The sequence below is a fragment of the Panthera leo genome, chromosome D3 (genome assembly GCF_018350215.1).
Source record: "Panthera leo isolate Ple1 chromosome D3, P.leo_Ple1_pat1.1, whole genome shotgun sequence".
NCBI classification, from domain to species: Eukaryota; Metazoa; Chordata; class Mammalia; order Carnivora; family Felidae; genus Panthera; species Panthera leo.
The window spans coordinates 81,023,274-81,050,878 of NC_056690.1; the positions used below are offsets into that span (position 1 = coordinate 81,023,274).

General features: G+C 45.3%; 1 protein-coding gene and 1 long non-coding RNA gene across 4 annotated transcripts in view; one reads left to right on the forward strand and one right to left on the reverse strand.

Moving 5' to 3' along the window:
- Window positions 1-9,802, reverse strand: part of KDSR (3-ketodihydrosphingosine reductase) — a 39,822-nt gene extending 30,020 nt beyond the window's left edge. Inside the window, exons 1-3 of the mRNA XM_042910105.1 lie at window positions 9,677-9,802; window positions 4,466-4,555; window positions 2,313-2,369 (exon numbers count right to left, since the gene is read on the reverse strand). Coding sequence (XP_042766039.1) covers window positions 2,313-2,369; window positions 4,466-4,555; window positions 9,677-9,784 — 255 coding nt within the window. The 5' untranslated portion in view covers window positions 9,785-9,802. The remainder of the gene's footprint in view (window positions 1-2,312; window positions 2,370-4,465; window positions 4,556-9,676) is intronic.
- On the forward strand, window positions 9,064-21,570 carry LOC122203369. Of its 3 annotated transcripts, none has more exons than XR_006195146.1 (4): window positions 9,064-9,125; window positions 12,864-12,984; window positions 13,343-13,397; window positions 21,355-21,570. It is a non-coding gene; the product is annotated as an uncharacterized LOC122203369 (long non-coding RNA). The 3 variants fall into 3 exon arrangements; XR_006195145.1 differs by lacking the exon at window positions 9,064-9,125 and adding an exon at window positions 9,987-10,122; XR_006195147.1 differs by lacking the exon at window positions 9,064-9,125 and adding an exon at window positions 10,293-10,447.
- The last annotated feature ends 6,035 nt before the right edge of the window (window positions 21,571-27,605 follow it).

Sequence of the window (27,605 nt, forward strand, 5' to 3'; positions counted from 1 at the left end):
GAGTTGCCCTTGGGTTTTATATCCCTATAATCACGGGATTTTTACACAAGTCTTTTTATATAGTATTAGATCATTTACTATAAATAGAAGCTATGCCACAGGCCAGCAAAATTTCAGGGAAAAAAAGGGTCAACAAATCACCAGGAAAAGAGCATCCACTCCACGGGTACTGCTTACGCTAAGCCATACAACAAACCCACTCTGTGCCAGCAGGACGGAGCTCCCTCGTGCCACCCCGGCCCTGACGATCTTCCCTTCCCTGATGTAGATGTCAGGAACCTGTCACATGCCCTAAAGCCTTCTGACAGACGAAGTGGGGGCAGGAGCCACGGAGAAGAAGTCCGGGGCACAGAGACGGTGCTGACCGCGGGCCTGGCCTTTAGCCGGGAGCATTCAAGCTCCTTGGTTTTAGAGGATATTTCTTCCTCTATCAGAATTTACACGAATACGAAAACAAAACAAAACAAAAACAGGAAGCTTTGCGAAGCTGCCTGCTTTCCATGTTCACAGGCACGATCGGAGGCCACAGGAGTAGAGAAAATCTCACATATGTGCGCAAGGAGGCGTGCGTGACAATTTCCACCTGCAGCACAGAGTACCAGAGCCAAAGACATGCAACCCTGTACAAGGAACTAAACACACCGTGGGGCGCCCGAGACTGCGCCACGGCTGTGAAAACAATGAGGCTGATTTATTTTTATTGACATGGAAAGGTCTCTAACATATTTTGGAGGGGGAAAAAGAGGCAGTCAAAACTACAGTGAAATACCATCTAATACCCATCTGAAAGGCAAAAATTAGAGAGCGTGCCAGTACCAAGGGCTGGCAAGGATGCGAACAACGAGAACCACCGGGCATTGCTGGTGGGCGAAGCTGCTGAAATGCACACACACGCCGTTAGTCCACGATGCCATTTCCCGGCACGGTCCACTCTTGGGCAAGCACACAGAGACATGGAGAAAAACTTTAGTAATGGCAAGAAATAAAACTAACCAAAAAACTGGAAATGAAATAGCTACCACCAGCAGAACTGATGAACAAAAGGCAGTGTACATATTTGTAGGAAAATGCTGCAGAGCGGTAAAAAAAAAAAAATGAGCGGACTACTGCTTTATGTGGCCACACGGAGGAAATTTGAAAAAACAGTATCTAGTGAAGAAATCAAGTTGCACAAAAATGCATACAGAATGATGTCCTCCAAATCTAACAGAGACAGAAAGTAGACCAGTGATTGCCCAGGGCAGGGGTGGGGAGAGCGGGCTGGGAGAAGTGGGGAGTGACTAGGTGCGGACTTCACGGGATGATGAGAAAGTTCTAAAGTTGACTCTCGTGACGTTTGTGCAACTCTGTGGATACGCTAAACACCACTGAATTGTACATTTTAAATCGGTGAATTGAATGGCAAGTGAATTGTGCTTTAATAAGGCTGACAAAAAAATAAGAGTGATGCCATAAAGTTCAAAACGAAGAGAAGTAAACGGTACACTATTTAGGGTCACGTGCACATCCAGTCAAATTAGGAAGAAAAGCAAAGGACTCATCAACACAAAAGTCAGGTTGGAGGCTGCCTCTAGGAATGAGACCAGAGGATTCAGCTTATATGGGCTCACTAAAGCGGGGCTCAGGGGCCCCGATAAATCTCATTACTTAAGCTGGGTGATGAGTGTAATATAACTTAATGTCATGTTTTATACTGAAAGATACACACACACATACCATTTTTATTTATCCAAAAATTCTATAGCCAAAAAAATTTTAATACTCCTTTCCTCTTAAGTGTTTGTATGAAGTTAACTTAAATAAATAATTGAGGGGCGCCTGGGTGGCTCAGTCGGTTGAGCGTCCGACTTCAGCTCAGGTCACGATCTCACGGTTCGGGAGTTCGAGCCCCGCGTCAGGCTCTGGGCTGATGGCTCAGAGCCTGGAGCCTGCTTCCGATTCTGTGTCTCCCTCTCTCTCTGCCCTTCCCCCATTCATGCTCTGTCTCTGTCTCAAAAATAAATAAACATTAAAAAAAAAAAAAATAAATAAATAAATAAATAAATAAATAATTGAAATAAAATCATTTTCTAGAAAAACGTTATTTGGTCATTTGTGAGTATATGTCAAAGTCTATAACTTTTTTTGTGATAACCTGAAGACAATTCAAACAATTTGGCCTGTTTAAAAAACAGTCTGACAGGTATTTTAATGAAAAAAAAAAAAAATCCTACATGCTTTCAATGAACTATTCTCAGTTGAAATAACCCTTTTTTCCCTCTATACAACTGTGTCGATTAGTACAGAAAATGTATCATGAAGACTGATCATACCTGTTTATCGTTAATAGAGTGCTTTTCAATTTCTTTCTTTGCCTGCAGCAGCTTGTCCTAAAAGCAAAAAAGAACAATTAGTTCTGCTGATTGTCTATTTGCCTGCTTGCTTGTTTAAATGGAGTGAAAACGCAATTATTTGTGTGTTTATTAAATTCTAGAAAACACACGAGACGGCACCTATATTGCATAGCTATGGGCCACAGTCTACGAAAGACAGAAGCTATAAAACTACGACCAAGTGATAGAGAGGGTTTTAATTCACTGCAGAGAAAGATGACAGAAAAATAAATGAACCGCAAAATCCCAATTAACAACTTAATTGCTGATGGGCACCATATCAATTCTAATAAATGTTTTGATCTGACATTATTTAGTCGTGATATAAAACGGGAACAACCACATGGCCACGCAATGCTTCCCAAACTTAAGGGAACATGTGATTCCATGTCAAGAGTACTTTCATAAGCGACTGTCCACTATCTCCCTCCCCTACTATAAAAGCAAATATAGATAGGAAAAGTCACTTTTGAGACAGACTGAGAAAATCTAATCCTGGCTACTTTCAAAAATAATCTGAAAAGAAGCAAAGGTCCCCCCCAGTTGAGTAATTCTTCCAAGGTCTCCATTTTGCTTATTTTACTCATTTCCAAGAAGACAGATATATCAGTTTACAGTGTCTTAATGTGCTATAAAAGTTGTCACTTGAATACACCAGGACAGCTTGAGAAGAACAAAACGGCAGAGGAATCCTTTGGAAAGACACATGCGATTCCTAAACATGAACGTGTCTATAATGAAACAGTGCTGTTCTATTAATAAAGATACACACAACTTGCCTTTGTCCAAATTGGAATAAAGAATGACGTTAGAAAATAAAGAATTTCTGGATCCCAGGAGGCTCGTCTGCTCATTCATGCCTTGCAATGTGAGGACCACAGAAAGAGCTTGCGAGCACCTGAAACCCGGGCCCTCCTCTGTCTCCTTCTTATCTGTCTCGTGTCAAATATCAGCATTGCTTGAATCTCAGATAATGCCACTTTACTGAAGTTATGTTTTCACTCCCGCAAAGTGACTTCAACGCCAAAACAAATGCATGGTTAGGGACGTCAGGATACCCACGAAAGGTAGCAATTCTGCCCTTCTTGAGTTTAAGAAGAAATTACGAACATCGAAGCCTACTTCTGTGCCGTTGTTTAAACAGTTCCCCCAGAGGCCCTCCCTGGCAGCTGTGCACCCCCACCCGAGCAGTCACCCTGCTGTGGCCTATGTGAAGCCAACACCCCCAGGAAGCCCATTCCTGCCTTGTTTCTTCTTTCCACAACCACGAGCCAAGCATGATGCCCAGCACAGAATAACGGCGGGGCACAATGCGGTCATGGTCACCTCCCCCCGCTCTCCCTGGAGCAAGAGGACCCCACAACTGTTCGTGTGAATACAGTGTGACTGCTTTGGCTGCGGAAACAGCTTTGGCAAGAATAACAGACCCTGGGGGGAAGAGAAGAGAAGAGAAGAGAAGAGAAGAGAAGAGAAGAGAAGAGAAGAGAAGAGAAGAGAAGAGAAGAGAAGAGAGAAAAGAAAAGAGAAAAGAAAAGAAAAGAAAAGAAAAGAAAAGAAAAGAAAAGAAAAGAAAAAACAGACTTCGTGTTGACTTGACACAGAAAAAACACACATTTTGCTAAACTGCTGGGGAGGAACAAGAGGCCCCCGAGGAGCCTGGATTTCACCAGAGACGTGCGTCATGTCATAAGCAAATTACGCAGAAACACCTACACGTCCTCCCGGACCCGGGTATCAGCTCCGCGACCGGCTGGGCCGCCACCCGAGGGCAGATGGGGGCCCAGCCCGGCTCCCCACGGCCAGGGACGTATGCCCCGGACGGTCTGTGGCCTCTCCCATCTCAATGTGCATTGCCTCTGATGTTGCCTAACAGTTGTTGAAACTAAATAAATTATTTGCGGAACTGACCCGACTTCAACCAAAAAATCTTTTTGCCCTGAATGTGAGAAATAACCAATGGTTCAAAAGTCACACGTTGATCCAGGGAGAGGAGCGATTCCTAGCACAGGTGTGAACGCTGGGACATCTGCACAGCCCCTGACTAACCTAAAGCCGAAGAAGTAAGTTAGGAACAACACACCCAGGAGACTTACCTCATTTCGTGCCACCAGAGTTATAAACGCTCCTTGTTTATAGCACTCGATAGCAATACACTTCCCGATGCCGCTGGAGCCTCCTGTAACCTAAAAGCAAAAATAATAAAATCTTCTTGGCTCTTGAAATTTCCCTTCCGTGGGAGGTTTGTTTACACTGGGGGGGCACTTGGGTGGCTCGGCTGGTTAAGCGTCCGACTCTTGCTATTGGCTCAGGTCATGATCTCACAGTTGGTGAGTTCAAGCCCCACACGTGGCTCTGTGCTGACGTGCAGATCCTGCTTGGGATTCTCTCTTTCTCTCATTCTGTGTCCCTTCCCCACTTGCACACGCGCGCACACGCTCTCTCTCTCTCAAAATAAATAAACATTAAAAAACAAAACAAACAGGGGTGCCTGGGTGGCTCAGTCGGTTGGGCGTCTGACTTTGGCTCAGGTCACGATCTCACAGTGTATGGGTTCAAGCCCTGCGTCGGGCTCTGACAGCTTGGGGCTGGGGGCCTGCTTTAGATTCTATGTCGCCCTTTCTCTCTGTCCCTCCCCTATTCACACTCTGTCTCTCTCTCTCTCTCTCAAAAAAAATAAATAAATAAATAAAACATTAAAAAAATTAAAAAACAAACAAAACAACTACGATGGGCTCTAAAACCCAATCTACAAGAATCTCTACAAGAACGAGATTCTTAAAATTTTTCCAACGTTTATGTATTTTTGAGAGACAGAGAGAGAGAGTGCGAGTGAACCAGATTTTCAGCTACTGTAGTTTCTACATCCTGGGGTGAATGAATGAAGTTAAGTACAAACATGAAAGATTTTGCTGTCCACGGGTCCTGCTGCTTTGACTGTTTTTTGGTACTGAATTATAAATTGCCCACCCATATTTTTCTGAGTTCACTGGAGGGCAAGTGCCCTATACATCGAGCTAATAAATAATACATTAATCTACCTCTGGGTCCAAATCCAAATGAATCTTATTTCCTTACTTACATATCTTCTATATGACAATCTCCACAAGAGACAAAAAGAATAGCCACCAACTTAGCTCTTCTGAGATTTTATGAGACTGTTTACTATAAAAGTAATATATGATCACATGGAAATATTGAAAAGTAAAGTTTTTCTTCTTGGGCTATTCTGCCCCTCACATTCTATAGCTCAGCCCTACTGACTGTTTTGAGTTCCATGCTCCCTCCAACCCCAGGATCTTTGCACGTTCTATTTCCCAGCCAGGAACGTTCTTCCCCGCCTTTTCATCTAGCTGGCACCCCACTCACCCATTAAATCTCAGCTCACACATCACTTCCTCAGCAAAACCTTCACTCACTGCCCCTTCCCCAACCTCAATCCACTTTTCAGCACTACATTCTTTGTCCTTTACTCAATGGCGCTCACATAATCAAACAGCCATGCGTGTATTTGTGCGATTATTTGATTCACAATCATCTCTCCTATCACAGCCTCCTAAACGCCACAAAAATACCAACTCTAGTTCTGCTCCCCACTATATTCCTAGCACTTAGCACAGTGCCCCGCCTATAGGAAGGACTCAATATACATTTAGCTCAGTAAGACAAATGCAACACTATCGTCCTAGTCATTTTTACTACACAAATCATACAACATGGTCAAGAGAGCGGGGGGCCCAGGGTTGTCTGGTGAAGCAAGTGGAGAAGTATCAGAGGGGCACCTGTCCTTACATGGTATCACATCCTAAGATACATATCTATATACAGAGATATATCTTATAACATATATCTATATATAGATAGATATCCTATGTCCAAAAAACTAAAAGGCTTCATAATATTACATTAAGGAGCTGTATTAAAACTTAATTGACCATTTCCCTCTACCGGACATTTGGATTATTTCAAATATTTTACTGCCAGCTATCTATCATGCTGTAATGAACATCTTTGGCCCCATCTCAATGACTTTAAAACCATCGTGAAGCCACTCCTACACAATGTACCAATCTCTTGGGGGCTTAGGCTCCCCAACTTCTCTTTAGCCTCAAGTCCTCACTATGGAAGAGATTTCCTTGGCAGATAATTAACTAATTATCTACAGAAGGCTACTGTAAAAATCTACCTGTTGCCCCAACTAACAGTGGCCTCTGAGGAGCTCTTGGCTGCTGAGATATCTCACGATGGCTTTGCCTTAATTTCCACCAGACATTCCATTTCCGTAGCAATTGACAGGATCCCAGCTGCCGTATGATGGGACTGCTGCCACCTCGATGTCCCTCCACCCTACAACCCCCACATACCTACCGATCCAAATCCTACCCACCCTGCAGAGGCCAGTTCCAATGTCCTCTCCTCCAAGAAGCTTTCCTGCCACCCAGTCCTGTCCTTCCTTTACCTGTCACTTTCTACTTTGTGCACGTGTCTTAGCTCCCTCACCTGACTATAAGCTCCTTGAGGACGAGCACCGAGTCCAATTTATCTCCCTCACTGTGAGCACAGAACCTGGCATAAACAGTTGCTAAATTAGCACTCGGCCTACGTTAATTTGCAAAATGGTGCACGGTACCATTTCTCTGAAAAATACAATGCCCCAAAAAGTGGTAAGTAAAGTGTCCCTGTTTGTTATTCAATAAATTAACGGAAGTTGAAGTTAGGAGGTTGATGAGAAAATTTATATACTCTAAAGTGCTATTGTTATTGCCGTCCTTCTTCTAGACTGCGAGAGGTAAGCTAGCTGTGCACATTTACTGCATAGCCAAGAACGGCTCAGCGTGATCACTTGTAAGTTTTTTCCGTAACAGCAAGGTTAAGACACAATCCTTGGGTCAGAGCTCATGGGAAACGAACCTTCTAATCAAGCTAATTCTTCAAAGGCATCTAAGAATAGACATAAACCAAGTCTAGGCTATGTTATGCTGAGTGGTACAAGAAAATAGAAGAGATTTTCCTATGGGCTGAGAAAAGTGGGACATACGGATCGAGTTGCCTGACAATTGGTAAACTGAGTCCAGATGTGGGTCACTAAAGATAATAGTTTAATTTCCTTTCCTTAGCACTGCCTCTTACTGTTCAATGCAAAATATTGTTTAAATATTACTATCTCTTGGGGCGCCTGGGTGGCTCAGTTGGTTGAGCATCTGACTTCAGCTCAGGTCATGATCTCGCAGTTTGTGAGTTCGAGCCCCGCGTCAGGCTCTGTGCTGACAATTCAGAGCCTGAAGCCTGCTTCCGAGTCTGTGTCTCCATCTCTCTCTGCCTCTCCCCTGCTCATTCTCTGCCTCTCTCTCTGTCAAAAATAAATAAACTTTAAAAAAAAAATAAATATTACTATCTCTTTAATCACATCCTGCAACTCTTACTGAGGGCAAGAACCGCTCCCAGCCATCCCCCAAAATGGGAGGACCTGATTTTCCAGTTCTCACCAAGTCGATGAAACAGTTTTTAAAAAGGAAGTACAGACCCTGTAACACTTCTGCAGTTTTACCGCTATCGTTAGGGAGATAACACTAGCATATAAGAATAGTTCTAAAAAGAACAACAATAAATAATTAAGACCTAAGTCCGCTCCTTTTTTCACATAAGCAGACACTCTAAATGTTAGCTCCCTCTCCTAACACCACCTGGTCCGGTCCTAACAAATCTCAAGAGAAAGAATTGTGCTTTCCCTCATCTTGTGACATTAGAAAAGAAGACAGATGGTGACATCATGTGAATTATTCATGTCGTCCTCACATTATTTATTGTGGCATATCAAAACAGGATGGCGAAAATAAATTCTTCTTCGTTTACCCCAACGGACTCGTTACCTCACTAATGGCCTGCAGCGCCATGAGGCTAGAAGGACTAGAGTCAAGGTCAAGTGAAGCTCCCTTAGAAATACTGAATCACACTGTTCATGCTTGCTTTTGGCTTTACCTTTTTTCCAAGTTACGCTCTGCAAACATACGCTCTAAAAGATTCCAACTTTTAAAGCCATGCTTCTGAGGCAGAAGTTCTCTTGTGGATCTGACACTTTCAGAATCTGGCATAAGTGTAAAGTTTTCCTTCTCTTTTTAAACGAATGTACACTAACCTCATCTGTCTTCTACATCAGGAAGAGCAGGAGTTGTTAATTCACTAGTAGTTTTGCAAAGGACAATCTAAAGAAAAATACGTTTTCTAACTCACAGATGCTTGTCCAGATTTAAAGCACATTAAAATGAAAGGCCATCCCATCCTAGGACAGCTCAGTGGGGAGGCTCCATCTCAGCGGACACACGCATGTGTCACCTCGGGGACCAGAAGGATTTGTGCGGCCAGCTTAGTAACTAACTCTCCTTATTCAATAACCTGCCACCTCGGTGCGGTGAGATCAAAATACGAAAACGGAAGAGAAAGCCACGGCAAGCGGCCAAGTGCTGGGCGCAGGTGAGGAAGGCTCCCACACCTGCAGAAAAGGGATCTCTGAAGCCACGAGCTTCCGGTAAGAAACAAACCAAACCCATGCACAGTCCCTCAATTCCTAGAGCACCGGCAGCTCGGTCAGCTCATCCCTCGGGCTCTGAAATGATGGCAGAGGGCTGCACTGAAACGGCGATCAGCCGACCCCGGGCTGAGCTCCGAGAGCCAGGCGGTGCAGACACGACAGAAGCGTCCCAACACCGCCCAGCTAGGACTGCCAGCCTACTGGGTTCGGAGCGGTTTTCCCCCCAGGTGAGTCACTTCCTGGATTCCTCCGGCAACTGCTCTTTCTGTCACGGGCACAGGCCGTCTTCCCGGTCCGAGCTGCCCCGGCGGGTCCCGGCGGCCGGGACCCCTTCCCCGCCGCCCGCCTCCCCGCGACCCGGCCGGGACCGCGCGCCTCGCCCCGCGCGGCCGCCGACCGCGGTGTCCTTGGCAAAGTTTCTCAGCCTCTCTGTTCCTCAGTTGACTCATCGGGAAAACCGAGGACAAAAATATCCACAACCCACGGGTGCCCCGGGGATTAACGAGCGGTCCCCGAGCCCCCGGCGCCCCGGCACCCCGCCCTCCGGCCCCGCGAGGGCCAGATGCGGCGGAGGGCGGGTCCTCGCGCCCCCCCCCCCCCCCCCCCCCCGGCAGGGACCCGGCCGGGCTGCGCGGCGGCAGGTGGCCCTCCGCGGAGAAAGGGACGCGGGCGGCCGGGCCTCGGGCACGGGCCGGCGCGCCAGGGGGCGGGCTCGGGGCGGGCTCGGGGCGGCCGAGCGGGCCGGGCGGCGGCGGCGCAGCAACAGGAGGCCACTCACCACCACATGCGCCCCGGGCAGGGCGAGGGGCTTGGGGCTGATGAGCGGAGACACCATGTAGAGCAGCAGCACGAACGCCACGAGGAAGGCGGCCGCCAGCAGCAGCATCGCTCGGCGGGGCCGGGCCGGGCCGGGCCGGGCGGGCGGGCGCGCGGGGCTCGGCGGCGCGGCGATCACGCGCGGCCGCGCGCAGCGAGAGCCGCTGTTTGGGTTCGCGGCCGGCGCGGGGCGGGGCGGCGGCCGGAGGGGAAGAGGCGGAGCCGGCAGAGGGCGCGACCGCGGCGGGGCGGCGCTTCCCGGAGGCGGGGGGCCGGGGCCTGTCCCCGAGGGTCGGACGCGGCCCGCGACCTCCCGGGGGAGGGGCTGGCCCCGAGCGCTCGGCTGAGGGCCCTGGCGGCGCCACCTGCGAGCGCCTCCCGAAGGGCCGGGTGACGCTCCGGGGCGGGGTGCGTCTTAGGACCGCGGAGGCCGGTTTCCAGGCCTCCCAGAGCCGCGTCGGGGGTGGGGGGCGGGGGCGGTGGGAGCCGCTCGGGGCCGGGTTCCGCCCTCGCGCGGGGAGGCCGCGGGAGGCGCGGGGGCGACGCGATCCCGGGCGCTCGGAACGCCCGCGCGGGGATCGGCGGCCCCCGTCGCAGCGTGGGAGCCCCGGGAGCCAGCTGACATCCGGCCCCATGTCAAGCTTTCTCGGCGTGCTCCGAACTTGGTCGCAGCCCACCGTCGCGTTTCACTGGACCGGGAAAGCTTTACCGTGGAGTTTAACGCACCACTCAGGTCGCATTTCCTTTCCCAAGGCTGGGTTCCAAAACAAAACAAAACAAAACAAAAACAGCTTTATGGAGGTCTAATTCACATCCCATACGATTCACCGATTTAAAGTGCATAGCAAGTGGGTTTTAGTATAGTCACAGACCTGTGCAACCACCACCAGGATCAATTTTAGGACATTTGGTTACACAAAATTGCTTGGTACCCATCAACAGCCACGCCGGGTTCCTCCCGAACCGCGCCCAGCCGTTGGCTCTCACCCATCTTTCTGTCTCTATAGATCTGCCTAACCTGGATATCTCATATAAATGGAATTCTATGATATGCAGCCTTTTCTGTCGGGCTTATTTCACTTTACGTTTTCGACGTTCATCCATGTTATACATGTATCGGTACTTCATTCTTTCTATCACCAACTTGTATTCCATTGAATAAATATACCACTTTTCATTTATCCCATCATCACCTGATGGACATATGGGTTGTTTCCATTTGGGGGCTATTATGAATAATACTGCGGTGAACATTCGGGTACAAGATTTTGTGTGGATATATGCTTTCATTTCTCCTGGGTATATACCCAGGAATAGAATTGCTGGATCATGTTTAACCTGAACTGCCAGATGTTTTCCAAAGCAGCCACACCATTTTATATTCCCACCAACAATATATGAGGGTTCCAATTTCTCCATATCCTCACCAACACTTGTTATCATCTATCTTTTTAACGATAACCTTTCTAGTGGGTGTGATATTTCATCGTGGTTTTGATTTGCATAAGGTATATATTTTTGTTTGCTTGCTTGCTTTTCCTTTCTGTTGTTTTTAGAAATACGAAGGACGGGCGCCTGTGAGGCTCAGTCGGTTAAGCCTCCAACTCTTCATCTCGGCTCAGATCGTGATCTCACGGATCGTGGGATCGAGCCCCAAGTCTGGCTCTGTGCTGACAGTGTGAAGCCTGCTTGGGGTTCTCTCTCTCTCTTTTCTTTCCCTGCCTAACCCCTCTCTCTCCCTCTCTCAAAATAAACAAACATTAAAAAAAGAAAGAAGGAGCTCAGGAGCAAAGGAACTGATCTTACTTTTTCCTCTTAATTGTGTTGTCCCGAGTTAGGCAAATTGCAAGGTTTGAGGGCACAGGCCCCAGGACTTCTGACCCCAATTACAAATTTGGGGGTTCCCCCCCAAATATAAACAAATTAAAAATAAAAAAAACAGGGGCGCCTGCATGGCTCAGTTGAGCATCTGACTCTTGGGGAGTCTCCTCTCTCTCTCTCTCCCTCTCTCTCTGCCCCTCCATGGTTTGCTCTCTTTCTTTCTCTCTCTTTCTCAGAAAATAAACAAATAAACATTAAACAAAACTGGGGGCTCCCAAACCACCATCACTTTTGATAATTCTCTGGAAGGCCTCCCAGAACTCACAGAGGCACTCCCCGTGGCTGTGGTTCCTGATGAAGCCAGCTAAGGGAAGAAGTGCGGAGGGCAAAGTGTGGGGGCCTCCACACGCAAAGCTGCTGTCGCCTCCCATGCAGTCAGGGCGTGTAACACGCCCAGCCTGGGTGTATGAGGATTGCAAACCAGGGAAGCTTGTCTGCTGTTCAGAGTGTTTATTGGAGCTTCGAGTATGTAGGCGTGACTGATTGATTGATTGCCCATATGGCTGAAGTCATTCTTCAGGTCAACTTAACGATACATGATGGGATCTCCCGGCTACATCTCCTGGATGGGTCTTTCTGGCACGACCAGCCTCCACCTTAGAGTACAGATTGGCCTGCCCTCGTCTAAACAAAGACGCTTCTATCAGGTGCCGCATAGATTACCTCCCAGAAGGCAAAGACAAAGGCCAGACCTCCTCTTCAGGCAAGCCCAAATTCTTTACTGCACCACCTGGCCTTTATCCAAAGCTCTCCTGCAGCAAAATAAACATATGCCCTAACGTTTGGAGGTGGCAGCGTGGAGTAGGAGGCTCTTAACTCAGTTTTCAGACTATCAATATCAGTGGTGCAATCTTCCCCGTGACACGGTACCAACGTTACACCACATCACAGTACGGGGAGTGGACGTAACCTGAAGGGTAAGAGTCACAAGACGGTGGCATATTACTGGAGTTCCACTCAATCATCGACAACCGGCCCAACTCGTCATCATGTCATACGACCACAATGGGTCCCAAAGCATTCCCACTCAGGTTTTCAGGTTTCCATTCAACTCATCAGTTTCTAGAAACAGGAGAGGTCTCTACCCCCAGAGACGTCTACCGAGTGCTCTTAGGAGACCATCTCGTCTCTCGCTCCGAGCCCCCACCCCCACCCCGCAAGGTGTTAATGTAATACTGGATTTTTCTTGTGGCATAGCCTATTTATTTGTTCTTTTGCCCTTAGCTACGATTTCTCCTTCTCTCTATTTGTGATTTATTTTTATTCAGACGATCTCCTGTTGGAAGGAACGCGCGCGAAGTTCAGCCTAGGGATACGCTGTTTCAGATTGCCTGCACTGACACTACTTGAGGAAATGCACCCCCCTCAGTCCATTCCCACTCATACAAGGTAAGGTGAACAGAGCTGCATAACTTGTGGGCCTTCTCGACCACCAGGCGGCACGGCTCCATTTGCTATCAATTCCAATTTTGCCAGATGGAGTGAAAGCGTAATCCACCCCATCAACGTCTTGGGAATTCTAGTGTAATGGTTTAAAAATATAGTCATAGTTTCTTGCTTAGGGACCATCCTTGGTTCTGGCACTTGCAGTTGAAGCCCTGGTCCTTGGGACCACTGCATCAGGAAGAAAAATAAGAAAGTTGAGGCAACGTGGAGGGAAAAAAAGCAAAAACTATACTCATACTGTCTTCTCTCCATGGGAAGAGCTACACAGTCATACCAGCGTTCTCCCTCACCCCTTCTCCAGACCCCCCAGAAAAGCAGAGAAATCTACCGAGTAAGCAACACCCTCATGAAGATACGTAAGTCAGCCCTTCATGCCTTATCTCTCCCTCCCCCATTTTATTTTTTCTCCGTCCCCCATTTTAGACAACCAATGTTCCAATTGCCTGTTCCAATTCTCGGTTATACCTTTACTCAAGCTATGCAACCTGACTCGTCCGTTTGATGTGATATCTGTTTGTTCATTGTTGGACACTCTGGGCTATGAAGTGTGTTCTTTGGTCTGAAGAAATGGGACTTGGTGGTCCAGACTGGTGCAATAGCTTCTGGTCCAGTCTTTTTATAGTATGTTGAACATTTGCATCTACCTCTAGGCATGGAAAACCCGGTCCAGAGTGTGTCTATTCCTACCAAAACCCATTTGGAACCTTCCAGGGCTTCCAGCATCAGTCCAGCCGCCAGCTCTGCATCGGGCCTTTCCCCCAGGGAATCTGCCCCACAGCCATCTGTAGCCTCCATCATTTTTGCTGGCCCACAACGAAGTTCTTCTTGGCATTTTGTGCTCCAGAGGGTTTGAGAGGGCGATGTCTAGATTTGTCCCATCTCTGCACTGCTGAACGCCCCATATCCACTCATTCCGTGGGCCCAGGGGGCTACCTCAAGTGAGCACACCAGGATATCCACTTGCTGGTTCCAGTCCCCTCCCAGTCCTACAAGGAGGTTCTTCTGATGGACAGTGACATGCCCCACTTTAATGTACCCCCGAATGCCCATAGTCATTTCCACAGGGCAGTGCCCCCCAACAGGCATCCCTTTAATAGGCAAATTTTCCATTGTTCTTCTACTTACCCACATGGTCAAGACATTAGCTGTTGCCCATGAGTTGGTTCAAAACCCTAACATAGAGGGGCGCTTGGGTGGCTCAGTTGGTTGAGGGTCCGACTTCGGCCCAGGTCATGATCTCACTGTTTGTGAGTTCCAGCCCCACGTCGGGCTCTGTGCTGACAGCTGGGAGCCTGGAGCCTGCTTCGGATTCTGTGCCTCCCTGTCTCTCTGCTCCTCCCTTGTTCATGCTCTGTCTGTCTCTCTCTCTCAAAAATAAACATAAAACAAAAACAAAAACCCTAACATAGGGATCACATCATGGAATTCAGCCACTGAACTCATTTGGCAGCCTTCCAAACACCACGCTATCCATTCACCTTGAAACTGACATCTGTAAACCAAGCAGCTCTTTTTTGGTTAATAGACAGCACTGCCCAAGTGGCTATAGGGCCAGCAATTTCTCTCGTGATTCCCGAGTCGGCCTTAGGGGAAATAATTCTAGCTGCTTATGAACATATGTGTATCCCCTTGCATACCCTGGTTCCACGTTCCCGCAAAACCAGCCCCGTTTTACCATGGCACTCTTCTGGGCATTGCCTTCTCCATTAGAGTGTTTTCTCCAAGGTCACCTAAGACATTATGTGTCTTTCAGGTTTCAAGATTATTTTATGTTCTTCAGTCACCGGGGCCATTAGCAAGGTAGTCCAATACCAAGGTAGTAATTGCCTCTGAAATGGAAATCTTCCGTCCAGACTCTCGGCAGTCATTAATAAATAGGTGGTGCTCACAGCCTCTTGCTGTGAGCCCCAGTCTGGGTAAGGATTCCAAGACTGCTTCCAAGTGGTTGGAGGGGTAAGATCTTAGGAAGATTTCCAGATGTGGAATATGCACCCTGCAAAATCCAAATAAACCAGGTCTTGTAACATGTTTTGTCTAGCAGGTATCCCATACTGTTTAAAATCAACAACCTGCGTGGGCTTGGGCAAGGTTCTTGGTTCCCAGTTAGGATGCTCAGCCAACATTGTGTGAAAGGACAGGGTTACCTGCCCTCTGTTTCATGGCACTAGGTAGAGGAAACTTTCCCCAGTCAGACACAAAATCCATCCCTCTAGTACTTTCACATAAAGGAGATGTAAGCACTTTACAGAGTCTGTTCAAACATTCTCTCTAGAGAGAGACAGACAGTGCACAAGAGAGGGAGAGGACAGAGACGGAGACAGAATCCAAAGCAGGCTCCAAGCTCTGAGCTGTCAGCACAGAGCTCCACGTGGGGCTCGAACTCACGAGCCATGACTCACAAGCCATGAAATCATGACCGGAGCCAAAGTCGGACACTTAAGGGTGAGCCACCTGGGCGCTCCAAAGAAAACACTGGATTTTAAGAAGAATGAAGACGTTGGTCAGTCAGGCAAAAAAAAAAAATAATAAAATAAATCAGGTCATTAATTTATAAAAGAAATCAAGCTAGTTTTAGATTTCTCCATGGTAACATTCATCATGAGGGAACAATGACATCTGTAAGATCCTCAAGGAAAGAATGTTGAGCCAAGGTTTTGTAGCGAGCTAATCTGTATTTCACCCATTGAACGTGTAATAATTAAGGAAATGTTTTTCCTATGAGTGTTCCTTGAGGAAAGTGTTAAGGCAATGAGCCCACTCGGGCTGCTCTAAAACAATACCACAGACTGGGTGGCTTACAAACCACAGAGATTTATTTCTTACAGTTCTGGAGGCTGGGAAGTCCAAAATCAAGGTGCTGGCAGACGGGGTGTTTGGTAAGGGCTCACTTCCTAGTTCATACTGTCCTCACATGGTGGAAGGGGAAGGGAGCTCTCTGGGTCTCTTTTAGAAGAGCACTGATCCCATTCGTGAGACCAAAATCACCTCTCAAAGGCCCACCTCCAAATGCCATCCTGTTGGGCATTAGGATTGAACATAAGAATTTCGGGGAACACAAATATTCAATACGTAGCCAGCCAGAAAGATGACTGGAAAAATATAGCACTGCCTTTGGAGACTTTGAGAAATGGATATATTTAACAGTAGAACAAAGACTAAAACAAACGTCGGGGCTAGAATCCTTTGTAATTGACATATACCTTAACAATGTGAAATAATAATAAAAGACATGCATTTTAGAAGGGGAAGGAGGAAAACGTGCAAGGTAGGCGTGACTTTATAAATTACATCATTTGTAACTGAAATCCAAAGGTATCATTTCAATCTGACACATCAAGTAATAGAAGTATAGACATTTAGGGGCACCTGGGTGGCCCAGTCGGTTGAGTGTCTGACCTGGCTTCCGCTTAGGTCATGATCTCACAGTTTCGAGCCCCATGTTGGGCTCTGTGCTGACAGTTCTGAGCCCGCTTGGGATTCTCCCTCTCCCTCTCTCCCTGCCCCACTCGCGCGGTCTCTGAATCTCTCAAAATAAATAAATAAACTTAAAAGAGCAGTATAAACATTTAATGCCATCAAGGTAAACATGAAGAATTATTGACTCAAATCAGGTGAGTGGGGAAGAAAGAGGAAGTGTGTACATTTTATCATTGTTTATGGTAAAGGACTAAGATATTATCAAAGGAAGTAGAGGGATATGGGGCCAAATGAGGTGTAATTACAGAGGCGAACAAAACATTACAAACTTTCCTAATAACAGACCTGAAAAAAGGAAGAGGGAAGGGAAAATAACACTCTTGAGTGATGACACGATTGCATTCTTTTCTGCTTCCACTGCCCTTGCTGCTTCTGGGGCCCCAGGATATTCTGGGGCATTCTGTGTTAGGCAGGGCTGGCTGGCACCTACTGGGTGGCCCTGCCCTTTCCACTCTCAGCTGAGATCAGGGCTTTCAGTGCTTCTCAAACTGTGTGGAATGTCCCGTTTCCTTTCATCGTTCCTTTCTGCGGCAAACCAATCAGAAAAATGGAAGGAGAACTAACCAAAACAAACACACACAAAATACAAGCTTTAATGATTTGCTATGAGAGTCAACAGGCTTAAAAACAGTAAATATAATCTGAACAAACATAATTTCGAGAAAAAGAATGACAAAACTGCTAGGTTCTTTGTTAAAAGTATGCATAAAAGTGATTCATGTAGAGGATTATTTTTTGTAGTGAGCTAGATTTTCCAAAGATGGCTGCCACAACATCTCCAATCCAGTATGTTCTTTTCTAATGTGACACTTATTCCATTGAGTGGTGGGGCCTATAGCCCCTCCCCTTGAGCCTGGGTTGGCCTTTGGACTGCTTTGACCCATCAACTGTGGCAGAAATGACACTGGAGGACTTACGAAAGCAGGCTCCAAAAGCCCAGGTAGCTCCTCCCTGGTTTTCTTGGGACATGAAACCCGACAACTGATCCATGAAGCTCTGAGTAAGCTCAAGAAGTCTGTGGCGATGTCCTTGTAGAGAACATAGTCCCAGTTGAGTTCCCACCCAATCGCTAACACAGACTTGCCAGCCAAGTGAGTGAGTCATTTAGAAAGTTCACCCTCCATCCCCCAGTGATGCCTCACGGAGCAGAGATGAGCCATCCATGCTGAGCCCTGCCTGGATTGTAGATTTTGACTTCTTTTTTTTTTTTTTTTTTTTTTTGGCCAGTTCTTGCTCCCCAAACTCCTCTTGTTGGCTTCTGGAGAATTCTACTTCTAACAACAACTGTCACCCAACCCTTATTCTGACAACTTTCCTTCTTACCTATTTTAAATGCTTATTTATTTATTTTGAGGGTGGGGACAGCACAGGGGGGAAAGAGAGAGAGAGAGAGAGAGAGAGATATTCCCAAGCAGGCTCGTGCTGGGCCCCATCCCACGACCTTGAGATCATGACCTGAGCTGAAATCAGGAGTCAGACTCTCAACCGACTAAGCTACCCAGGTGCCCCTTAGGTATTATAAAATGTAATTTGTACTTTCCTCAAATTCTAGCATTTGAATTATACAAAAAGTAACATAAACCTGGTTAGAATTTAGACCCAACTCCAAAAATCTTACTTTTGGTATGAGTCATTTAGGAAATTCCAAATGCTGACTCTTTGTCATTACTGGTAGTACTAAATGGCCCTTTTCTGCACATCAGCAGGAGCTCTTTTCTCAAAATCTGTAGCATGAAATATGTGTGGCTATTAATCTGATAGGTTTAGCAAGGTAAAGCCCTGCATCTGACATTAATTCTGGCAACTTCAACCGTACTTCCAGTCTCTGAACACGGCAGGACAAGATAAGGGTGAAGAAATGTGGGCACCTGACTCAGGCACAAAGTTTGATGGGATGCCAAAATAATCAGTAATCAAGATAAACAATGTTTTAAGACGATATTACAAAAACAACAAAATTAATGCAAAAAAATCCATGGTGAAACCATATCAAAATCGTAAAGATCATCTCGACATGACTGACCGAATGAGTCATAGAAGTTTGTAACGGGGTTACATGCCCCAAAGCAGGTTATCACCTCATTCTTGGTCTTTAAAAATTGTTGATTCCAACATTTTTTTCTGATTTGAAAAATAACAAATAGACTTCACATTTTCGTTCTTTAAAAAAATCTAGACAAAACCCAAATAATAAGTGTTGGTGATGATGTGGAGAAATTGGAGCCATCATGCATTGGCGGCAGGAATGTAAAATGGCACAGCCACTGTGGTGGTTTCTCAAGAAGTTAAACACAGAATCACCATATGACCCAGCAACTCCACTCCTAGGTTTATACCCAAAAGAGACTCAAACAGATCCTTGTACACCCGTGTCCTTAACAGCATTACTCACAATAGCCAAAGGTGGGAACAACTTAAAATGTTCATTAACAGATAAATGGATAAGCAAAATGTGGCATATACATACACACAATGGACTATTATTCAGATTGAAAAAATGAAGTTCCGATATGTGCCGCAACATGGATGAACCTTGAAGATACTATCTCAAGTGAAATAAGCCACATACAAAAGGACAAATAGTGAATGAGTCCATTTATATGAGGTACTTAGAACAGGCCAATTTCACAGAGGAAGAAAGTAGAATTGTGGTCACCAGGGACTGGAGGGGGGGTTGGGAAGTTATTATTTAATAGAGAGTTTCAGTTCGGGTTGATGAAAATTCTGGAAATGGAAAGTGGCAATGATTCTACAACACTGTGAATATACTTAATGCTACAGAATTGTACACTTAAAAATAGAAAAAAGTGGTGCCTTTTATGTCATGTATCTTTTGCAGTAAAAATAACAAATGCTCACTTCATCAAGTTAAAAAAAATAAGAAAATAAAGAATACATTTTAAATTAGTTCTAATGCTAGCACTCAGAGAGGTAGCTGATTTGGCTCCAGACTTTTCTCACATCTTGGGATGACCTCACAATATGTGGCGACCTTATTAAGACGTTAATTTTTCCTCTCTGGATTTCCCCTTCCCTTGCATTGTGTAGACAGGCAAAAACATAATGGCTGGCAAGACATTTTCCTTTCTGCTGGCTCCCTCTAACAAATCCTAATCTGTCATGTCACCGAAGAGATTAAGCTAAAGACTTTGAGAGCAACCGGAAAAAAGAGAGATTTTGTCGGCCCCCGGAAGGACTGGGGACAGAATTTCTCACCTCACAAGGTCTGCAGGTTGGAGCCGCCCACACCCACCAGCGGCCAAACCTGGGATAGGATGGCTCTGAGGTTTCCAGCCTCTGCAAAGATTCCTCTGCGTGGAAGGGGAGAGCTGAGGACGTCTGCGGACTTAAGCAATAAGAATGCCAGTTCTAGACTTGGTGCACGAGAGATCCATCTCCCGTCTGAGCGCCGGGAGAGCCTCTTGGACCTTAATGCAACCCTTTGGCGAAGAGGCCTAATAAAGACTTCACAGTGGTTTCCCTGACAGCACAGCAGATTTGGATTTGGTTTAATGGTGATGTAGAAGTACGGTCTTCTCTGCCTACTGGAATCTGTGGGCCGAGATGTAGACTCGGCATACGTTGAGTGCCCATACTTTCAACAGCCCCGAAGTAATAGAAAAATGTCGGTGTTTCCTGTACTTTGTAGTCAAACCTCTACCAGAAGGAATCCATGAGGACTAATGTTCTCTTTTAGTGGAAATGTGTGTGTGTGTGTGTGTGTGTGTGTGTGTGTGTGTTATCACCTTGGAGATGAGCGGCTGTCGATAGCAGCCTACTGTTCTGACCGGCCAGTGCCGTGCCGCAAACCACCCTGTTCACTCTCGTGTGGTCGCTAGCAGTTCCCTCCATTTTCAGTTTTAATGTTTTAATTGAATCATCTAGAGCTCTTTGGTGTGATACTTTTTCTTGTCATCACTTATTCTTTAATGTGGAGCTTTCAAAGGTTTCTATAAAATTGTCACTGGAATTATTTATGGCCTAAGACATCCTATGTTGCATTTAAGAATCCAAAAGCCTCGGGATGCCTGGGTGGCTCAGTCGGTCAAGCGTCTGACTCTTGGTTTCGGCTCAGGTCATGATCTTGACGCTTTGTGGGTTCGAGTCTCACATTGGGCTCTGTGCTGGCAGTGTGTGGGGACTGCTTAGGATTCTCTCTCTCTCTCTCTCTCTCTCTCTCTCTTTCTCTCTCTCTCCTCTTTCTTCCCCTCCCCCACTTGCACTGTCTCTGTCTCTCTCGAGATAAACTTAAAAAAATACAAAAGCATTTTGATATTGCAACATTGTTTTGTTTAATGGCATCGACTTTTTGGAGACCAGGCCAGTTGTCTAGTAGATGCCCTACATTCTCTTTTGACTGGTTCTTCCTGATGTTATTTATTTCTCTCTCCCTCGAATTTCCTATAACCCAGCAGTTAGGTCTGTGGCTTGTTTAGATTCAGATTACACAGTTTTGGTAGGAACACTTTGTAACTGTATTTTGTATTGCATCCTCCCCAGCAGCACGTGCCGGTTTTTCCCCTATAAGGATACTCAACTTAATCTGCTTTCTTGGGTAGGGTGGTAAACAACCATATCTCTCCATTGTAAAGATCATGTTGCCCTTTGCAATCGGCAGATAATCTGGGAGTGACATCATGCAATGTTTGTAAATTGTCACCAATAATGCCTCCAACTTCTGTTAACGTATGCTGCTTCTCCCATCAAGAGGTAGAAATCTAGTTTTCATCCCTTGAATCTGGACTGGCATTATGTGGTGGAAGTGGTATTGCCTTATTTCTGGGCCCAAGCCTTAAAAGGCCCTGAAGCTTCTCTTTTTGTCCACTTGGGTTCAAGACGTCAAATAAACTCAGGCTGGACAACTGAATGATGAGAGATCACATAGCGGAGAGAGGCCCAGCCAGCCCACCCGGAGGCACTAGAAATAGGAGTGAAGCCATCTTCAATTCCTCAGCCCTGGTCAAACCACCCCAGCCAACACTACGTGGAACAGAGGCTCCACAGAGTTCTGCCGAATTTGCAGTCGTGAGAAAAAATAAATGGTACTTTGAGCCGGCATTGATTGATTTTGAGTGGTTTGTTATTCAGGAAACAAATCCCATGTAAATATTCTGTTTCACGTGATAGTTTTAGGATCCACTGATGATAGTTGCCTGGGTCAATTATTTCATTGGGGTTGACCCAGGATAGTTCAAGTTTTGATCTCCTCTCTACATTATTAGCTGGCATTCTTCTGCAGAGAGAGGGACGGTGGGAGAGAGAGAAACACACCAGCTTTCTCTCATTAACTAGGTATAAACTACTGTTTCTCCTAAAAATGAAGGGTAAATGTTTAATCTTTTCCATTATTAGTTTCAGAATAAAAAGTTGAGTAATATTCAACCCCCAAGGATGGCAAATAAGGTTCTTTGCCCCTCTACTTCTTTTCTAGTCTTCTTTAGATGTTTGTCCTCCATAGTTGTGCCCTCTGCAGATCTGCCATTGAACTTAGAACATTGCAGTATAATTGATTCATTTGTTGATCTGTTTAACTGAACTTTACGTTCCTTGAGGGCAGGGACTTAGAAGCTAAGCCAAGTACATGTAAGTTCTAAGTGAAACTAGATTTCTGTCATGCCCTTACTTATCTTACATAGATAATATCTGATAATTTTTTAATGGTGTAATTGCTTTGTCTTTTGGTGATTTTGATGCTTTTTCATTTTTTAATCAAAAGAATAACTGCATGTGGTTATAAAACAAATATAGTGGGTCAGTAATATAAATTAGTTCCTGGCCCTCAAACCCTCAACTCCACCAGAGATGATCATTTTCGATTTTTTAGCTTTGGTTTTTGTAATTTTTTTTTCAGAAAAATGGCCACGACTTCTTTCAACCCAAATGCCTTATTTACAATGTCACCTTGCTGTTTCTCCCAGTGACAGGTGGGACCTATATCCTCTCCCCTTGAAACTGGAGGGCTTTTGTGACTGTTTCAACCAGTAGAGTATGGCAGAGGTGACACCATGTGACTTCCAGGACCAACATTAAAGGGAATAGTTTCTGCTTCTCTGGAATACTTGATATTGTAGCCTTTATTCTAACTGCCCTGAGGCCACCGTGCTGTGTGGAAGCCCAAACTAGCCCATGCACAGACGGCTTGGAGAGGCCCTGGGATTTCATGCACATGTCCTACTGGCCCCAGATGTCTCAGCCCTCTGGTCTTTCAGCCCCAGCCAGTGTCTGACCACAACTGTACACATGGTTCCTAGCTAGACCTCAGGAGTTCCTGAGCCACAGAAATCAAGAGAGAAAGTAGTGCTTTAAGCCATGATGGTCAGGCTTCTTGGAGGCCAGACTTGGGAGGTTTTTGATTATACTAATGAAGTAGCACCTTCACTTACTTTGGGTTTAAGGCCCCATCATCACTGAACTATTGCTTGCGATCTCCGTGGCAAAGACCATTCCGATGATCAGGCTAGCTCTCCTGCATAATGAGCTAAGCCCACTTGGCTTGTAATGGTTAACTGCCACTACTTGGCTTCTGCAACCGAAGGATTGGATCGTTCCAGCTCCGATGATATCAAAAAGACAGCAAAACACTTTGGAAAGCATCCTTTCACCCAACAAAGGTTTGGTTAAGGGACTGGGTTATTGACCTCTGGGAACAGTTGAGGCCTTGTGAATGGTTCTCACATGAGAAATCCACACCAGCATTTCTATCTCCTAAAGATGTTGGGTTCTTCCTTTTACATTACATATTAATGGAGTTCCAAGTGAGTCGATTGTTGAATTGTTTCTTCAAGCCGCCAAGCAAACAATTAAAACCACTCCCAGCAGCTCAAACTAAAACAGTAAATTCAGTCTGTGACTGAAATCACATCAATAGATTCGATCTGAAACTAGGTTCTCCTTTTCTTGGCTGATCACCAAAATCCCCACACACAATGCCCCAAGTATTTCCTGAGACTCAGAAGCCCCCACATCCTTCTAAATATACATATCCCAATACTGTGCACCCTGCTCCTTCCCTCCCAAATTTCCTTACCTTCACATAACCTCCCCCCACTACCAACCCCAAACCCAAACTTGTTGAATCTGAATTCAACTGGTATCACTTGGTAAGGTAACCTGCAGGATCAACTATTAAGTTTCACTTGATTATTTTAGTACTGTGGATGCAGGATATGTTTGTAGTCCTAGTCTCAGAAGATCCTTGGGCTGCTCTCCTGGCCTTGACCTCAACGAGCAGTCCTTCGAGTTCTCGTGCCTTCATTCTGTTCTACAGCAGCTATGAAGTGGTTCCCCAATGTCTTGTCCTCACTGGGGACTTCTTCCATGCAGCCGTAAGGTAATTAGCTGTTTCGCCACAGGTACCAGGTTCTCATTGGGTTGGATGATATTGATGCTGCTACAGTCCTGCTTTTAACATCCTGCCATCTTTGTGGTGCTCCAGACGGATGGACCTAGATGGCACCTGGTTAACCAAGGCTAGTCAGGTGCCCCTGTGATGCCTGCCAGACGATGAAGAAAAACAGGATGTCCCCACTGTGGTTTCTGCAGCAGGCGGCCAGGGGCATTCCCCAAACCAGGAAGGCAGTTTGGATGAACAGCACTCCTCCAAAGTACATTTGTTTGAGGAGTATGTTGTCCTGTTTCTTTCTCTCTCTCTCTTCTTAAAACCTGTTCTGTTGTTTCATAGGGTTCCCAAGGGGGAGACAAATGCCTGTGATCAGGTGTCAGCCTAACGGTACCTTGTTGTTGTTGGTTTTTTTAAGTTTATTTTTTGAGAAAGAGCACGAGTGGGGCAAGGGGCAGAGAGAGAGGGAGACACAGAATCCGAAGCAGGCTCCAGGCTCTTAACCAAGCGAGCCATCGAGGCACCCCCCCCCCCCCCCCCCCGCCTAAACTCTTAATTAAAAACTTGTACTTATTTTGGGAAACTAAAACTTTTTTTTATTTTTTTAAAATTTTTTAATGTTTTATTTATTTTTGAGACAGAGACAGAGCATGAACGGGGGAGGGTCAGAGAGAGAGGGAGACACAGAATCTGAAGCAGGCTCCAGGCTCTGAGCTGTCAGCATAGAGCCCGACGCGGGGCTTGAACTCATGGACCATGAGATCATGACCTGAGCCGAAGTCGGAAGCTTAACCGACTGAGCCACCCAGGTGCCCCCAAACTCTTTTTTAAATGTTTATTTATTTTGAGAGAGAGAGAAAGAGAGAATCCCAAGTAGGCTCCGTGCTGTCAGCGTAAAGCCCCAAGCGGCACCTGATTCTCAGGAACCTGGAGATCATGACCTGAGCCGAAATCAAGTTGGACTCTTGACTGGGCCACCTAGGTGTCCTGGGAAATTTAAATAAAAATGGAAACAAAGAAAAAAACTAACAAGTATCCATATTTCTACCACCCAAATTTAGCCACTGTTAATTTCTTGATGTATCTGTTTTCATTCTTAATTTTTTTTAAAGGTGAAAATGCGGGGGGGGGGGGGGGCAAAAATTATAAACACTGTAAAGTAGTAACACTTAGAAAAAATCCAAAGATTCATTCGCTCAATAAATATTTATTGACCACCCACCAGGCACCAGGCACTGTTCCAGATATTGAAATACAGCAAAGAAAAAAAAAAAAAAGACAAAATCCCAGCTCTCACAGAACATACATGTTAGTAGGAGAAATTACAAATAAGGAAAACAGTACACTATACAATATGTTACATGGTAAGTGCTACAGAGGAAAATAAAGGCAGGGAATGGGTATAAGGAGCGTCAGGAGGGATTGCAAGTTTCAACAGGATGAGCAGGGACTGCCTCACCGAAAAGGTGACATCTGAAAATAGGAGATGAAAGAGGTAGAGAAAATTTTAAAAATCAACCAAAATCTCACTACCCACAAATAAGATAACGAACACAAGGTGAAAATAATTCGTTATGTTTCTCTGTGTACGTACAGATATCTGGATGAATGTTTATATGGACAGATACAGCTAGGAGAACTATACTGTTATAAAAATGGGTTCAAGCTACAAAATTTTTTAATCATCGATGAATTTATCAAGGATCTACTTTTTAGAGAGATAGATAATATATACGTAGATATACAGACAGATCTATGTATCACCCAGATCCAGATTTGGGATTAACTAAAGTCTAGTATCAACTGGGTTAGAATGGATATTTTGGTCACAGGCTTCCAAGTCATGAACAGGACCCATCTCTCCACTGACTCAGGTGTTAATTCTTGAGCTTCCATTTGTAATGTGTCCTAGCTTTCTATGGGAAGGTCTGCACATCTTTCAGATTTATTTTGAGGCAGTGGGTGCTTTCTGATGCTATTACAATTGGTACTATTTTCCTAACTTCAGTTCCTGATTGTTGCTCAAATACCATGATTTTATTAACTCTGCATCCTATCATCTCGTTAAATTCAAATTCGGAGTTTATATTAATTTGGATGTGCTACATATATGATGTCCCCTGCGAAGGACAATTTTGTGTCTTTGTTTTTAATCCCTAAACTTAGACTCTCCTGTCCAAAGTTGAAAAGAAGTGGTGATAGCAGGCTCCAGTATCTTTTTCCTGATCTCTGGGGGGTAAAGTTTTCAAAAATTCACAATTAAGTATGGTGCCTGCTATAGCGCTTTTTTCTTCTTGGTAGATGGCCTTTCTTAAACTAAGAAGCTCCCTTCTGTTCCTAGTGTGTGACGTTTTTAAAACAAATCATACGTGGGTACTGGATTTTATCACATGCTTTTTAGAACTCTACACATGTAACTTCGGTATGTTATTTTTACAAATGCAATAAATTAGTTTTTCCATTTAAATTATGGACACGCTGTGTTTTGTGTGGCGTCACGTGAACGGAAACTTGACCTCTGTGGTGTGACACCTCTTGCCACGGCAGATTTCAAGGTACCGGCATGAGCTCCCGGACCTCTCAGGTGGGGAGACATGTGCACTGGTCCTCATAAGCTGACACGAGCCAGCGCTGGCGTACCTCGGCCTTCAGTCCCTGGTAACCAAGACTGAGATTTATCATTTCACTAGACCAGCAAGAACAAAGTCACTTCAAATTCTCTATTTTATAAAAAGTCTCACAGATAATCCAGGAAGTAGATAAGGACTTGACACCCTGATTTCTCGAGCCTTCAGCAAGTACCTAATAAGAGAGGTCACACACTGTGCCAGCTGCAGGAGAAAATGTAATATCGCTTTGAAGAGCTTACAGTGTAAATGATCTAAACAAGATTAATAGAATGTGCTTGCAATTTGGATAAAGATTTTAAGACAGGAGTAGCAATTTATTACTAATGGAATCCAAAGGTAGGATGGGGAGAGTTTAGGAACGCTCCTTCAAGAGATTATACACGTCATGAGCTAGGTCTTAATAGAGATAATGGGATTTGGACCAGCAAAGAAGAAAGGACTCTATGTGCGAGTAACAAAATTGACATAAAGAAGGTACAGAGGTAGGAGATGACGTGACATCTAAGAGAGCTCATAAAGTTGAGATAAATTCGGTGTCCATGCTGGGCACTCACTGTCGCTTCATTTGCAACAGCGTCGAGCAACATTTATGGCTACAGGGTTAAGGAGCTGTGTCTCAATTTCTCAACCATGCAAGTAGGTAAATGGGACTTCATATTAATAATCAAATATACATACTCATTCTGTTTTTCTGCATGTAGATGACAGTGAACTCAAAAGTCACTTTTCTACTGAAACTCTTTTTACTAAGACCCCTGTAATTTTCAGGCCGCGAAAAAGAATGTTCTTTAACATCTAGGGTGTGGCTCATAGAGGTACTCAAGTAGCCTCAGAAACCATCTACCCAAAATTTCATAATGGTCAAGGTTCAGACACAGCCTGAGTAATCTGTCCACAAGGAACTCAGGGGAAATGGCCTATGTGCTACCATTCTAGGATAAGTCTAAAATTATTTGACTCCAGAAATAGGTTTAGAACCAGAAATGTTAAAAATGTACAAGATGCAATGCAGAAAATGGAGCTATGGCCACAAGTGATATGGGTACTGAGATATAGTTCTCAAAGCCCATGTGGGAATCAAGTGTGATAAAGTACCCATTTATCATCAACACTATACT